Raw genomic sequence first — 17,645 nt, forward strand, 5'->3', positions numbered from 1 at the left:
CTGTTCTCCATGAGTTCTGAAAAATAATCGCTAATGGTTCAAAGATTCCTTCTGCTAGTTCTTTAAATACCCTAGGATGAATTTCATTAGGACCTGCCGACTTGAATACATCTAACCTATCTTTAACCTGTTCTTTCCCTATTTTGGTTTGCATTCCTTCTCCTTTGTTGTTAACATTAATTGCCTTAAGTATGTGGTCACAAATTACTTTTTTAATGAAGACTGAAGCATATTCGACATTAAAATACCTCAGCCTTCTTGAGCTCATTTGTTATTAGCTCTCCTTCTCCACTAATAGAGGGCCTACACTTACCTTCGTCTTTTTCTTTCTCCTAATGTATTTATAGAACTTATCTTATCACCTTTTATATCCCTTGCAAGGTGTAATTCATTTTGTGCTTTAGCCTCCCTGATTTTGTCCCTACGTGCTTATGCTATTCTTTTGTACTCATTCTTCACAAGTTTTCCATATTTCCACTTTTTGTTAGGGTCCTTTTGATTTTCAGGTCATTAAAGAGCTCCTGATGGAGCCATGCTGGCTTCTTACTATTCTTCCTAACTTTTCTTTGCATCGAAATAGTTTGCTGTTGCGTCCTTATATGACACATGAGAATTTCAAACACAATATAAATGGTGAAAGACTTAACAGCCTTAAAATATGCAATGTCTTCCAATTTAAAAAGGAAACACTTTATTTTGCAACCCTCGCTACATACAGTCAAGAATGCAATATATTGTGATGTGGTCTTATCTTTTAAAATAATTTGACAATTCCATTCCTTTTTTCTCTGTCTCCACATATATGCCTATTGATTACATCAATTTTAACAAGAAATCCTACTGATATACTAGGATAAAAACTACAGTTAACAGTGGGCTGCAACATAAAAGCCACAAATAATTGAGGTCCAGATGATCCTGTTACACTCTAAGCTCTCTAATGAAAAGAAAAAATCCCTCAGTTTGCCAAATACTTTAAAATCTATAATTTACAACACTGTATTCAATATGCGTTTCAGAGTGTTAATATATTTAAAACTGTCATACAATTTTAGTTAATAAAATGTCTGCAGTACACTTTTTTTTAACTGCTGTGGCCAAACAAGATTTCTTCTCCACTACACTAACTGATTAGGAGAGTCACTTTCATTATTTGCATGACCTGAAAGAGGAAACTGAAAATCCTGCTTTGATAGCATTAATACTCTTTTTGTACTTGTAGGCTACACTTGTGTGTGTGTATGTGTGTACATCCTGGCACTGCTTTCAGCCAAGTTGAAAAAATGGTTTCCACATGCTCAAACTGTCTAAATATTTGCACTGCCATGAGCCAGAAAATAATTTTTATAATAGAGAAACCCCTGATCCCATGAGTAAGTCTATTATTTCAGAAAATATTTGAGGCTTAGCAAAAACATAAGGTCCTAATTAAATTATTTTCTTTAATTGGCACATAGTTCCTATTTTTGAACTTGATTCTAAAAAGTTGATTTTCAGCCACGGCTAAAAATGTTCCCAGGCTTATGTTTCTAAGAAACACATAAAAACAAAGCCCTTTCTAATATGTATACATACGGATAACATTGATAATGTTCTGTTAACATACTGTAGTTGATAACATTCTGCTAATAGTCACTACAAAATCCGTGGACGGCTATCACTTTATATTAAAGGGCCATATTTTCATATGGTTTGCAAATATGCACTTGGAAATACAGTTTGCATATGCAGACCCTTCCCATTTGCACAAACAAATGAGACACTTGAACAGACAATTGCCCATTTGGGGCTAGATTTTGCCTTACATGACCTCATATGAATTGGTGGTGAGCTGATGGGCCACACAGCAGCTGGAGTCCCCAGATAGAATCCTGGCTGACATAACTGGAATTATTCCTAGGGGCTACCAGTCGCTCACTCTGGCAGACCCATTGCACCCCAGTAACTTCATCTGAGCAAGAAGGTGGAGGCAGATTCCAACCTTTACCCATGTGTATAGTGAATGACCAGAATGTGCACCTTTGAATTCACAAATTCATTTGTGTACACAAACAGATACACCAGATCATTTATGAGGGCCCTTTGATCATATGTCCCTAAATGTCCCCAAGTACAATGCATCAAAGCCTAAATTTTCAAAAACAGTTCCAAATTTTAAGTTTCCGGAGGATCCATGAGTGAAAACCAGACTGTGAGCCTTAACCCTGAAATACAACTATTATTTTTTGTTAATAGCTTGTCATTATTTAGGTTTAGTGAATAGTAATTGCCTTTTTTAGTTATGTGTTTCACTTAATGCAGCCATTGCTCTCCCTTCCCCCGTGACTCCAGCAAGGCACTATAATGAAAACCTCGTAAAATACCTTCTTTTTATCTTTCAAACACACAAAAACAAATGGGAAAGGTCTAATAAAAAACAAAAGGAAAGAAAAGATTGTAAAGGAAGGTAATAAATATAGATAATAAATAAATAATTAAAAACAGCAGTGATTCTAAAAGCAACACTGAAGAAAAAAAGCAACACTTCTATCTTTTTAAAACAAGAAAAATTAGATGGATTTCAGGAGCCAGGGAGTTCCATATTAGAAAACTCACACAACAAGAGTGACTTCAGACAATGTGTGGGTGGGGGGGAATCCTTAAAAAGCAGATGGCATCCAAAGACAAGATATCTGTCAGTACTAGGAATAAGTTTCAATTCAGCTAAGCACACTCTTAACTTTAAGCATATTAATGGATTAAGTAATTACATGTTTTGCTGAAGTAGGGCTTTAAAAATCCATGGTGCAAAATTAATGACAACCAGCTACACTATAGGCAGCCAATGAAAAGAGTGCAGGACAGGCGTAGTAAAATCATGTTTGCTCAAGTCATAGAACTATATTTTAAATAGCAATGCCAGTATAAATATTATTATTAAAGCCTAAGGAAAAGAGAAAATATATAACACCAGGGAGATAATTGAATTCTGACTAGTAAAATGTAAATATATCAGAAAAAATAATAATAAAAAAATCTCACTGAAACATAAGTCTATAAGCTGGATGAAAAATGAGATTTTGCTAGGAGTGATGAAAGAGACGTGGTGAAATGACAGTTACTCCTTTGGCCAGTTAAAGAAAAACATTGATAGGTTTGGATGCAGCTCATTTAAGCCCCCCTAGAAAAAAGGACAGTGACTATAACTAAAGATCTTAAAGCACAGCTAATATAAAGATGAGGGGAGCTATTAGTCAGGGCTGGATTAAGACATAGGCCTTCCTGCCTTGGGCCACAGCTCCTAGTATCAGGTAATGAGGGCAGAATCTCAGTTTTAATTTAAAAAAAGTAAACCCCCAGGGTTGTAAAAACCAAAAACTTTAAAAAGGAATCTGAGCATAGCCAAAACAACATCTGCCTGATTCTACAGAAGGTCTGGAACAATAGCTCTGAGAGACAAGTGAACTGCTGCATGTATCTCAACGGGGTGTTAATTTCATGACACACTGCCTGGGGGCCCCCATCAATACCACCCCAGCAGAGGATTCTGTGTGGCAGGAGGAGAAGCATGCAGGGGACTTGGCTCACTAAGCATGTATGCCCTGGTTGCTGGGGAAAAGACAGGTGGCATACACTTCTGCCAGCCTGCCTATGTATGGGGAGAGGGGACTGCTCCTGTTGCTGCTTCTGGTGACCCCTTGCTGCTGACCCATCTTTCTAGCCTGAAATGTGTCACCCCTTGCCATTGCCACCCAAGGGAGGGACAAGGCCAAACTGCAGAAGGACTCATATTGTGGTGTGCTTAGGGACCCAGATAGCCTTAATCTGGCCCTGATAGTGGTTAAAGTGGTGTTGAATGTGAAGAACCTCAGGAATCTATGGAACATGGAAAAAACCCAGTAGAAGTGATGGGGAGAATGTAAGAGTATGTAAAATTCATAGAGTTCTAAGAACTCTGTCACCCCATGTGATTTCAATAACTGCATTAGAAGCCACCTGTTTCCTATTGGATTTGTTAGAGCTTCCTCAGTGGCTCTACCTGGAATTAATTTAGGCAAACAGGTGCTCTCTTTTTAGGAATTTTCTCTATATAGAATGAATAATAATTCAGCTTATTATGTAACATTTGTTGAACCGGATCCTGCCACTGGTATGCACTGTGGTTCTTCTGCGATTACTGTTATTCTTGGGAACATGAATCATGTTAAATACATGCTTCCCTTTGTGACCCAGGGACCTCTTTGTGCCAACTGGCAGAGCTCACAGAAGGTTCATAGGATTTTACAGGAATCAGATATATACGTAATAGTTCACCAAAGGGTGACGTGAGATCTCCACTGAGAGCCAGTAGCGCACTGATCATCAGAATCATTCCTAAATGTAAGGATGGATAATATTTAAGAAGTTATTTGCCTTCACTGAAAATTAGGTTCTTAAGGTCTTGGAGTCAAGAAAGGTCACCAGGAGGTGATGTCTCTTGGACATGTTCCTTTCAGGCAGGAGGTAACAGACACCCACCTCCCTGTTTCATCATATGTGTGTTGTCTGCCACACCATGAAGACCTATTTGTATACCAAGCCAGGTGCCAGTCAAGAAAAAATTTCAGGAAGAAACAAAAACAGGAGGGGGGGTATCCTGTTTATAAATGAAAACAAAGGATAGAACTTGTATATCTTGGAAGGCAAAGGAACACTCTGGATCCTTCACCAGGGAAGCAAGCTGACAGCATACTTGTCTCATGAAAGGAGGATCACAGCCAAGTCTGGTTAAAAAGTGCTGAAAGGATTTTGGATGAGCCAAACTCTACAAGACATGAGAATATCTAGGTAATTAAGTCTAGGCTCTAGAATGTGTGTTATAATTTTGTTTTCTATGTAATCATTTGTTCCCAATACTTTCATTACTTGAATCTCCATGCTTTGCTAAATAAACTTATGAAACTTTATACATTAATTCACTATAAAGATATCTAAGTGCTGTGTATTAAGTGGAACAGTGATTGGAAGTAGAACTGGTAAACTGTACTGTTTCTTTGGAAGTAGTGAATCTGAATACTGTGAGTGTCCAGTGGACCAGGGGCTGGACACTCCAAGGAGACACTCAGAGGGCTTGAGGGTTGGAGTGTGCTTATGGTAAATAAAATGTGTTACTGTGTGACCAGCCTATCTCTAACACATCAGAAACAATATTTATAGTTTTCACATTTTCTATTCCTATTGGCTTAATAAATATGTGTTAATTACATGAGGCACAGTATGCATTTAAATAAAAAAACACTGTGGTTAAAATATTAAAAACTGTTGGCTTTTTGAGCTGCTAAAACCCATCATAATTTTATAGCAAATAACGGCAGACATCAATATGATATGATGTTCAGTTGAATTGAAGTCGAGGGTGGTCAACACCTATTAGAATGAGGTCCTTACTATTTATAGTTTACAATGATGATTGCTGAATTTCTGATCTTTTTAGTGAACCATCTTTGATAGACCTGATGTAAGGTTATGTAGTAAACCTTATTCATTCAAAGAACTGTTTATGATATACCATAAACAGTGGAAAATATGATGCTTGCTACTACTAAGTGACAAAATACTATTATGCAATTTTCAGTTATTGCAAAGCACAGCAATTTGCTAAAGAACAATTGTGTCATGCTTTCTATGCCAAGCTCTTTCACTTCACAATCTTAAATTTTGAAAAGATAAACCCTTGAAGGGCAATTAGCTGAAGTTAATTAAGAGCTGTTTGAAAATTAATCCAGGTTAAAGTTTCTGCCAAGCAGATTTTCTCCAAGATGAATTTTATCTTGTCAGACATAGATATAACAACTGTTGAGTGACGAAGCAGGTTCCAAAATTTCTTCTTTTACTCATAGCTTTTCAGTCATTTCTACTGTTCTATTCATATCTTTTCCAGGCAATTGCTTTCAAGAAGTCAAGGAAATCCAAATGTGGTATTTATCTAATAAAGGCCATATCTTTTGAAAGAACATTTCCTTTATAACCTTTGTAAAGGTAGACAGCACTGATGACTTCTGTTTTTTTAAAGTCAAAATGTCACTATGTGGGGGGCAATGGCATGATTACTGACTCTGGCACTTTGGGATTGTATGCAAGGGCTAACCCCTGACTTGTAAAGCTGCAGGTAAGGACCTAGAAGGTGCCATAACAGCTTGTCCGCTCTTCTTACTGTGAAACTGTCCACCTAATTAAGGTCTCTCTAACATTAGGAATCTTCTGCCTCACCTTTCTCATTGTATGAAATATTGGACACTAAAAAATAAACAAGGAAAAGCACAAGATAGAAGGATAGCAGAATTTAAAGCTATCTACTGACATTCTAGCTTCTAAAAAAATGGGTTGCTCTACAAGAGGTCCAATTCTGCAGTGCTTTCTCAAGCAAAATATCTATGAAAGTCAATGGGAGTTTTACTAGGATTAGGGCTAAATAAGCCAAGTGATAATAAGGTCAATGGACACTGAAAATACTTTCTTGCATGATATTTATGTTGATGTGCATATTGATGTAATTTAATCTGTTTAGATTTTAGACCACACCCACCCACCTACCTCACCTTGGTAGCTGAGGAGCACATACTGCATATCAAAAACATGGCTTAAAATGACATAAACCTGAGAGGATTTTCTCTGAAATGATGAAGAGAGTGCATTACCTTTTTTCAGCTTATACTAGCTGCTAATGAATTCGAAAGTGAAGGTCTTACAAAGGCTGTGTATGCAATAATGGAGTTATATTACTCGGCAAATCACCACTCCTACTACCAAGTTTTCTCTCCACATTATCCCCCTGGAAATCTAATTAGTAGCACTGACATGGCATATTTGTAACTCTCTCTCTCTCCAAAGCAATGTTTAGTTGCCTGTGGTTAGTTTACTGGACTACATGTAACTTCATACAATTGGTCTTTGTATAAGCTGCAACTGACCATTAAAATAGAATTAGGAGGTCTGCCTAGTTATCTGCTGCAAAATCATCTCTTCAAGTCTGATTCAGCATTTCTTCTGTACCCCAGATTCCCATTGAAAACAATGAGGGTTTTATTTATTTAAGGAATCCAGATGAAGTCCTGTATATTTTGTTAAGGGGCCATAATTCTGCACAATGAGGAGAAAAGTAACTTGCTAGAGAGGTGCAATAGGTTAAAAAAGGTGTTCGGAGTGATAAACAGAAAATGTCTCTTTATTCTATTGATACACTCCAGCATTACCAAAATTAATGCAAGACACTGAAAATGGGACACAGATTTCTTATATGATAGAAGAATTTTGAATTTAAATTCTTCTAAAACTAATAATATTTAATAAAACTAATAAAACCATACATTCCCTTCATACAGACTCCCTTAAGGCCCCAAAGACTAATGTGAAACCACTACGTATATTGTAGTAGTAACCTTTAATTTACGCCAACAGAACTGAAAGGCTACGATAGTCACACTTTTCAACTGTTTGATTCTGAGAAGAAGCCTAATATCTAATCATTTCCCTTCCTTAATGTGGTAGTGGTAAAGAGATCTGCAAAAGAGAAAACATCAGATTTTTATACAATAGCTTCAGTTTCTCTTTAAATTATTCTTGACTTAGAGCCATTTGTGTTTGAAGTCAATATTAACCTTTATCTGAGCAAATCTTGATTTTATTCATTTATTCTGAAGTGTTAAGAAGGATATTCCAGGCTTACCAGCTAAAGGTTTAGGGTGAAATCCAAAAAGCTAATTAGGTTCCTAAGTCCCCTACTGTAAGCCACACAACTCCTGCTGAGCCCTGTAGGTGCCTAAACTCATTTGGTGCCTAAGGTTTTTCCTCTGGGCATACGCATTGCTGCCTAATTCTAGGCATCTGGACACCTATCTCCTGCTAAGCCCCAGAATGATTCATGAACCAGGGAAGACAGTCGTTTATTTGCCTAACTTGCTGCAGGGGCTGAATCTGGTTAGCAGGGCCGCCCAGAGGAAGGTGGGGGGTAAGTGGAGCAATTTGTCCCAGGCCCCCAAGAGAATATAGTATTCTATAGTATTGCAACTTTTTTTTATGGAAGGGGCCCCCAAAATTGCTTTGCCCCAGGCCCCCTGAATCCTCTGGGTGGCCCTGCTGGTTAGCACCCTATGGGGACACCAACTGGATTGGGCCCTATTCAAAGGCTGTCCAGAAAAGGAGTAGGAGGTGATGGTGGTGCTGCCACCCACCTTATAACCTTTAGACTAGCGGTTAGCGTGCTCACCTGGGATGTGTGAAACTTGGTGGGTGTCCTAACAACTGGACTACAAAGTCATTCCCACTCTATCTCCCCAATCACTTTTTATTGATTTAACCAGAGTGCTTCAACAGGAGAGACTGAGAGAGCCCCAGATCAGAACATCCCATAGTTCAGTAGTCAAAACATTTTCCTGAGAGGTTGGACTTCCCTGTTCAAATCTTTTCTCCCCCTCTGCCAGGAAGGGGGGAATTGCATGTGAGTATCACACATCCCAGATGAGTGTTCTAAGCACTGGGCCAAAAGTTATAAAGTTGGACACAACCACTGCCGCCTCCTCTATGCTGACACCTAAATTATTCTTGCAAGAAACTATGTAGGCACCTAAGTCAGGAAAGAGATTCCTGTTCATGGGTCTGTAGCAGAACTAGGTGCCTCATGTAGCCTGGACTTAGAAGCCTATCTCCGAGAAAGGGCCACTCTTTAGCACATTGTCATCTTCCATTGGCTAGTGTAGGCAGGGAGCCACCTAGCCACCTGGCTTTTGTGGATCACATTCAAAGGTGCCTTTCTCTCCTCATTAGGGAGAGCCTCACTAGGCTTTGTGAATCAGACCTGTTCCTGTGAATTTTCTAGGCATCCAAGGTGCTCAGCATTGCAACACCTAAATCCCTTCACGGATTCCATCCCTCGAATCTAAACATATAGAAGTCTGTCTATTAAGCACAAGCTGTTGACCAAGTGGGAATTGTTGCAGCTCTTGTTTCTGTTTGTTAGCACCTTTATTATTTAAAACATTTTAAAGAGATTAAACACTAGTCTTAATTTCTAGAAGGAATACTTTAAGCCAGTGTTTTGGATTGAAATATTATTCCATAGCAAAGTAACTGTAACATTCAAAAGCTACTCTACTTTCTCCACTTCAACCTTCTTTTACAGAACATATTTTATTTCCTAAGGTTTGAAAAACTCAGGACTGTTTGAAAATAGCCCAAAATATATCAATAATTTCTATTGCAGTAATATCTTTGTTATCTTGAGTTTTTTATCAGTTTAGAATTTACATACATTATATCCTACCTTAAAATATATCATGACAACTATTTGCCAACTACTTTTAAAATTAAACTCTTTAGATTAACAAAGCATTATACTATATTTCTTTTATTTCCTATCAGACATTTCACTTCCTATGTTATAGTATTATGTGATAAAAAGTGTATGTTTTAAAAAATTTCTTGATTTGATTTCAATTAAAAACACGAGGTACAGGCATACATTGAGATTAATTGGTGAAAGCCAAAAATCATTAGTTGTCACTTACTTTGCTTTTGCTTCTGCATCTTCATAGGCCTTATTTGAAACATCATCCAGACCTCCAATCAAATGTTTGAAAGAGCTGTAAGAATAAAGTGACATTTCTAAGATATATCACTTTTCTAATATGGAATTAAAACAACAAAAACATGTTTATTCAACAGCATGTCATCTTGATCTTGATCTATCAAGAAGGACAGATATGATCAACAGAAGCTGGGAAAGGACACAAAGAGAAAGGAGTAGAGAACTAATATTCTCACCTCACATTTCATTTTCAAAACACTTTCATAAATGTTTAAGAAGAAATAATAACACATAAATAAATTAAAAGTGAGGCCCAATCTTATTCCTCAAGCTATTTTAGGGACTGATCAAATTGAACTCAGTGGCAAAACTCCCACTGACTGCAATGGTGCAGGGACAGGCCTCAACAGCAGGAAGAATGAAACTGTCACCCTTGATGGTAAATCCCAGAATGGCATAGAGCATGGCTTTCTCAGCAACCGTTCCAAGGCTTTGAATGACCAAATTTCACAGCCTTCTAAGGGAAGTAGAAGATTCATTTCTTTGTCTTATCTTTTTCAGAACTGCCAGGAAAACAGCAATGAAGAATGAAGGTGGTGGAAAAAGAGGAAAAAGAGAAGACAGGAATGAAAGGACAGACAGAAGAGAAGGTAGGGTGACCAGATAGCAAATGTGAAAAATCGGGACAAGGGATGGGGGGGGGGGGGGGTAATAGGAGCCCATATAAAAAAAAGCCCCAAATATTGGGACTGTCCCTATAAAATCGAGACATCTGGTCACCCTAAGAGAAGGATAAGAAAGAGAGAATCAAAGAATCTCCCATACCCACAATAGTCCCAATTGCCTTAGGGAAGTAGGGAGGAAAAATATACCTATTAAGGTGGCTTTACAAAACACTCAGGGTGAAATCCTAGCTCCACTGAAGTCAATGAAAAATTTTCCATTGACTTTAGTGGGGCCAGGATTTCTCTCTCAGATTCTGTGGTGATGGATGAGATATAAACACCTATACATGATAAGACAAGACAGATTTATCAAAGTGTCTGATAGTTTGAGTTCTGCTGTCTTCTGTAAATATTATGAGTGGCTTCAGCACACCTATACCATTTTATTCTCTGTTTCAAGAGAAACAGAGAGGGCACTGACATGTTTCAGCAAGGGACCAGAAACATCTATTCGTATTGTGAGATTTCATTTTGATAGTGGCTCAAATAAATGGAACTGGTAAATTTCACCTTGAACTCTTTACTAACTAATAACAAAAATTAAGGACCATCACTACTGTATCTTTTCTTGAGCTGTATTAGATGGATTTCAGAGACCAACATGCAGAATATATTAAATATAATACATCTATGTGATAAGTATAACTGATGACACTCAACATGAGAAACTAAATAGTAGTCTTCCTTATTACACACTTGCATCACTCCTTTCCCAGACTTCAAAGAGAAACTGCTGAGCTTCAGTTCATCTACAAATTTGACACCATCAGCTCAGGATTAAACAAAGACTGTGAATGGCTAGCCAACTACAAAAGCAGTTTCTCCTCCCTTGGAGTTCACACCTCAAGTGCTAGAAGAGGGCCTCATCCTCCCTGATTGAACTAACTTCGTTATCTCTACCACTCTTGCTTGCATATTTATATCCTGGGACTGATATGGCTACAACTATGCTGCATATATGTCACAACTGCTCTGTTATACTAGTCACTTGGTACCAGATTTGTAAAGGTATTTAGGCACATAAAGATCAGGTAGGTGACTGGTGGGATTTTCAAAAGTGCCTTGGAGACTAACTCCCACTGCTTTTGAAATTCCCATTAGGCACTTATCTGCATCTTTAGGCACCCAAATACCTTTAAAAATCTGGCCCTCAGTCAGTCAAATGATTAAGCCTGCCAGTCATTTGGTTAAAGGGCTGACAACAAGGATGAAGCATTTGACTAAATGCCTAATATTGCTCAATGAATTAACCAACAAAAGGAATAACGATATTATACTTTATTGCATGCTGTCAAATGCAAGGGAGCATCTATCATTCTGTAACTGCAAATGCCATGTAGCATTGTATCATGAACAGGCTACTTTCGGAGTAGCTGTGGCTCACATTTTATTGGCTGTCATATTACAACTTTGAAGCATTTACACCTGTTGATTTTGCACTTCTTTTACCCTGAACATTTATATTTAGTTCATCTTGGGACATCAGAAAAAGATCATTACAAGTGTAAATGCAAATGTCATAAAAATGGCAAATATAAATTAAAGATGGGCTTCATCAGAGCTTTCAAACACCCCTACATGCAGAAGAAACCTGAGACTCATGCCATCTGTATAAATATTTTTTGCTCAGCTTTTGGGGGCAAATGCCAAAATTTCCTCTCAGTATACCTGATGGGCAATATATGGCATTTTCATGATGAATTATATTCAAAATCATACCAAGAATGATTTTTGAATTTCTCACCCTTCCCCTTCTTGCATTTTTTCTACATGCAGAATGGTCACAACTAAATTCTTTCTTTCTTTCTGTTTATAAAACACAGCTCTCCCATATTGAAAGTATATAAATTATCTACACAATTTTTATACAAAACTTACTCATCATCAAATTTCAAATTGGACCCTCCCAGTCTACTCATCCGCACTAGTAAGTCTTCCTTCTTAAGGCATCCTTATCCCACAAAAAGCCTATATAATCTTTTCAGGGAGCACTGAAAGTTAACAAACTCAGGCTGTGCCAGACCAGGGGTGCAAAGATTTCCAGAGCCAAATTCCTTGATACAAGCCTCTTTCCATTTAAACCAGATGAACAGAAGTATAACAAGAGGAAATATTTTAATAAAAACCATTTTTATTTGATTTAACATGGGGCTTCACAAAACACAGGCAAATATTCCCTTAAATATACACATGGTACAACCTTGCAATTGTGGGTAGAATTTAGCCACAAGGGAAAATAAGCTGACAACTAAAAGAGTACCATAAATGTTTATGTTTACCTATGCCATACCTTTGATCACAAGAAAATGGAGTTCTTGCATATGTCTTTTGGTGCTGACAGGCTTTTCAACAGTTCTGATGGGTTTTGTAAGGTCAGTCAAGTGGTGATATAAACTTTGCCATGTAGTTCACAATTCCCATGATCCTATGGATATCTCCCACATCTTTTGGCTCCTGAAGCTCTAATATAGGCTATGTATGTATATAATTTGGATACATTTCTTTCCCACAGAAACAATGAAGTGACCAACACATTTTATTTGTTCTGTTGTGAGCTGGCATTTATTATTCAATGTCAAACCTGCTTGCTGAAGGTTTCCAAGCTCAGCATGTAATTATGCCAGTTGGGCCTGTATTTCATTGATGGTGGAAAGAACATCTCTCCTCCAGACGACATTCTTGTTTTGTTAGATCAGCATGGATCTTTATGTTACCATTACGTGGAAGCACTACGAACGCTTCAGCACCCAAGCAGTGGTTTCCTTTATGCAGGCTGTTATCCTCATTTGCTCTGTCATCTCAAGTTCTTATTTTACTTTCCCCATCAGGATAATGGCCTGGTGAGGGATGAGCTCTCAGTCCTATTAAAAATACTCAAAATGGCCAGCCTAACACACAGCCTCTGACAACTGAAGTCCTACCACTTCTCTTCTCGTGGAGGTGGTCTTACAAATTAAAAGAGGGGGTGTGAAAAGTGAGTGTTTGATGCCTGCTCAGGACAGGTGGGTCCCTTTAGCAGTTGGCAGGCAACTCACCCAGGAGAAGGAAAACTGAATTAAGCCCTCTGAAGACAGAAGACATATTTGTAGGGTACGGGGCAGCAGTAGTACTCTTATGGAGAGACAAATAGAAATAGCATATACACTCCTGAGAACCAACTGGCTGGTGTAGTACCCTTGAAGGGAGAAGCAGCAGCCAGGCTGCGGGTATTGTCAGGCCTCACCAGCCAGAAACCTAGACTGTGGCAGTACGTGACATGCTGGATCTTTGTTCATTTTCACCTTGCACTTAAAGGATGGAAATAGTTATTGGCTTTAAGGGGTGGCTCATCCAGCCTACATATAACTCTACCAGGGACTCCCAAATGGTGGGAGGGCTATTTTGGCCTACACTGGGAGTTTGCTTGCCTCAAACCTGGCAGGCCTGGGCACAGATCACAAAACAAATGATTAACAAAAGTTTGTGAGTTGTTACTTTCAGGGTGTCATCCTTAACAGGCAGGTTAAAATGTGAAGCTGGCCAAGATGATGGTCTGAAGAAACATTGATATATTCTGCATTCAGGAGACCAGATGGTCAGGAAATGCAACCTGAGAACTGGGTCTGAGTATAAGTTGTACTGCGCAGGTGGTAGTGACAGGAGAAATGGTATAGGAGTGATGATTCACAATGAATTTTGTAAAATTTCCATCTTCCCTATTTGTCTTTGACAGAAATTAAAAAAATGGAGACTTCCCTTAACAGCAGGGGTACATTTTCAGAATTGCACATGTTTTCAGCTGCATGAACTCAAATAACTATAATGGGATCTGAATAGTTAACACTTTGCACTCTGTTCCCCTTCTCTGTGTTTCAGAATATTAATTTTCTAGTCTCTTGACTTATAGATCAATAGCTGTTGCTAGAAATATATTGTTCAAAGACAAACTTTACATAAACACGCAAGCTAATAATCACAGCTTGCTGACCAGGTTAGTTGTTTTGTTGCAGAGCATATGTTGCCAGTTATCTTTTGACACTGAGTCCTTTATTACTTTACAAGGAAACTAAAACAAAAGCTTCTTGATATTTGAAATAGGATTAAAGCAGTGAAAGTATGGTAAGTCAAGCACAATTACATGATACCATTTGGCCTACTTCAGTGTATGTTCAATCCCTAATTGCCTAGCACATAGACCTGTGTTTCACTGGGTGATTTCAGTTCACAGGGATTTCATGCAAATCTTCTTTCACACTTCGATTTCTTTAGTTTTGAAATAACGTTAAAATGAACTCATCCAAAACTTATTTGCTTTGGCCTGGGTTTGGACTTAAACCTTGCAAAACAAGACTTCTGAGTGATTTCCACCCAAACCCAAAAGTCTTACCAGCAGCTGAAACTTAACCCAATTTCACTCTAAACTTGGGACACATTCACAAACCTCACCAAAACATTATTTGGAACATGGCCAGTGTATAGGATTTGTAATGGAAACGGACACACTGCAAGTCTTCTCTAGTTTGGGGTCTATGAATCCAGCAGCGTTGGAAACTTCAAATGAACAGTAGACTTCTATTGTTTTAGCTCAGGGATGGGCAAACTTTTTGGGCTGAGGGCCACACCTGGGTGGGGAAATTGTATGCAGGGCCGGGGCAGGGGGTTGGGGTGCGGGAGGGAGTGCGGTGTGCAGGAAGGGGCTCAGGGCAAGGGATTCGTTCAGAGGAGGGGTGTGGGGTGTAAGAGGGGGCTCAGGGAAGGGGTTGAGATGCAGGAGGGGTGCAGAGTGCAGGAGGGGGCTCAGGGCAGGGGTGCAGGAGAAGTGCAGACTGCGGGGGGAGCTCTGGGCAGGGGGCTGGGGTGCAGGAGGAGTGTGGGGTGCGACAGGGGGCTCGGGGAAGGGGGTTGGGGTGCAGAAAGGGTGTGGAGTGTATGAGGGGGATCAGGGAAGGGAGTTGGGGTGCAGGAGGGGTGCAAGGTGCAGGCAGGGGGCTTAGGGCAGGGAGTTGGGGGGTGGCATGCAAGCAGGGTTCGGACTCCGGCCTGGCACCGCTTACCTAAAGCAGCTCCGGGGTGGCAATGGCGCGCACCGGGGTCAGGGCAGGCTCCCTGCCTGCCTGCCCTGTCCCCGGCCCTGCGCCGGTCCAGGAAGTGCTGCGGCCCCTGGGGGAGGGCGGGCGGAGGGCTCTGCATATGCTGCCCTTGCCGTACCTCCAGGCACCTCCCCTGAAGCTCCCATTGGCCAGGGTTCCCCGTTCCCGGCCAATGGGAGCTGCGGGGGGTGGTGCCTGGAGGCAAGGGCAATGCACGGAGCCCTCTGCCCCGCCATTGGGGGGCCGTAGTTTGCCCACCCCGTTTTAGCTAATGGAGTAACTGGTAGCAAGACTAGGTTGTTATCCTCAATCTTACCACTAGAGGGGGATAAGATACACATTTTGTCAATTAGTGTCACAGCTATTTGCTAGACAATAGAGAACTATTGACACTCAGGAATCTTGGGTTCTGTTACAGAGTCTGGCAGGGAATGTGTTCTAGTGGTTTTGGATCCTTCTACTACTACTATCACCCATAGCTCTGTGCCCCCGTGCACTCTCTGCCATTCTCTATTTGGCTCCAGGTGCCTCCTACTCCATGCTGCCTACGTTCCAGGAAGGGAGCATTCAGAGCAGGGCCGGTGCAAGGAATTTTTGCATCCTAGGCGAAACTTACACCTTGCGCCCCCCCGCAGCCCTGCGGCAGCTCCCCACCCCCCCTCCACCCTGAAGCACCCCGCCCCGCAGTAGCTCCCTCCCTGCCCTGAGGTGCCCCCACCATGGTAGCTCCCCGCCCGGCCCGGGGAGCCGTGCGGCAGCTCTCCCCCCCGCCCTGAGGCACCCCGCCGCGGCAGCTCCCCACCACCCGGCCTGGGGATCCGTGTGGCAGCTCTGACCCAGGGGAACCCCTGGGCTGCCGGTGGTGCGTTGACCCAGGGGAACCCCTGGGCTGCCTGCTGGCAGCTCAGACTCCCTCTGACTGACATTTTTCTGACTGCCCCCCCTGCCAAATTTCTAGTCCCTGCTCCAAAGCAAGGAAGTGTTAGAGCTTCTCAATAAATCTGATATAAGAATTCAACACTGGCAAAACAATATATTTTTCCATTACTTGTTTCTGGAGATGGCTAATCATTGTTGCTGGAACTTTCCATTACAATTCAGTTTGAGGCAGACACATGCATGAAAAATTTCAGCCCAAATGGTTAAAGTTTAGCAAAGTAATAAGCTACTGAAAAGAGGGTCTTCTAATGGAAATTGTCAGACAACTTAATTCTAGGCATCGCTGCCAGCTCTGTCCATAATAGAGGGCACAGTATCAGCCACTGTAGGTGAAGTGGAGTCCTAATTTCCATTGACACCTCCCTTCCTGTTGCTCACATTTTCAAATAAATTCCTTTCAGGCTTAATGTTTTAATGTTTACTTCAGCCCAAAGGCAAATATTCTTGGAAAGTCTGAACAAAACTGGTGCCTGAGTTCAGAGTTACTTGAATGTGAACTCAGTAATTGCACAGTATTTATCAACAATCATTAGACAGCAGCATCTGAAATAGCCAAATAATTTCCTATTCTATAGGTATAGACAAATGCAGGGTTACCATATATGCCACAGTATAGTAGTTAGTAAATGTTGACTTTTTAAACGGCAACCCCTGTATTTTCTAATCAGAAATTCTGCATGTGGATAACTCAAAATGACTGAAATTAGAAAAATGCAAATTTAGAACAACACTGGTGACTTTGGAAGCAGAGGCAATAATATAGAGATAATAACAATATAATATAGACAACTATAATCCAGGGAAAAATGAAATATATGATGTGTCTTCTAAAATTAAAGTGCAGCTTGAATAATATATAAGATGAGACAAAATCCTCTAGGTATTAATGTAAACAGTTAACCAAGGCTTTAAATATGTACTTTATACACTTCAAAATAGATTTTTCACTGTACTAAAATAAGCTTCTCCACTTACCATTGCATATATAAAACAATCCATTAAAAGCTGATAACAGCTATACTGACAACAACATCAGACTCTCTAGGGCCACAGACCAGTTATGCTTGCCTTGAGCTATAAATACATTATGCAACTACTATTCTCTTAATTGCAGAACATTGCTAGGAATCTCCGGTATACACTGTGGATTAACTACTGTCTTAGAAGTTTAAATTTAACTTTTTGATTTCTTACTAGTTCAGGAACATTTTTAATGGTGAAATGAAAACATATGAGACTGGAAAATGACCAACTGGTAATATAACCAATTAGGATTAATTTTTGAATGACTATATTTATTAATTGTACTTATGTTTAAACCAAGATAAACTATCTGTACAGAATTGTTCAGATAAAATGTGATAGTTGTTC

General features: G+C 39.9%; 1 protein-coding gene across 2 annotated transcripts in view; it reads right to left on the bottom strand.

Annotated features, from left to right (window-relative positions):
• The window catches only part of PRKG1 (protein kinase cGMP-dependent 1), an 895,613-nt gene that overhangs the window by 88,354 nt on the left and 789,614 nt on the right, over positions 1-17,645 (bottom strand). For both annotated transcript variants that reach the window (XM_034775036.1, XM_034775034.1), the window contains exon 9: positions 9,522-9,596. In XM_034775036.1, the coding sequence (XP_034630927.1) occupies positions 9,522-9,596 (75 nt within the window). The remainder of the gene's footprint in view (positions 1-9,521; positions 9,597-17,645) is intronic.

This window comes from Trachemys scripta, chromosome 7 (assembly GCF_013100865.1).
Source record: "Trachemys scripta elegans isolate TJP31775 chromosome 7, CAS_Tse_1.0, whole genome shotgun sequence".
NCBI classification, from domain to species: domain Eukaryota; kingdom Metazoa; phylum Chordata; order Testudines; family Emydidae; genus Trachemys; species Trachemys scripta.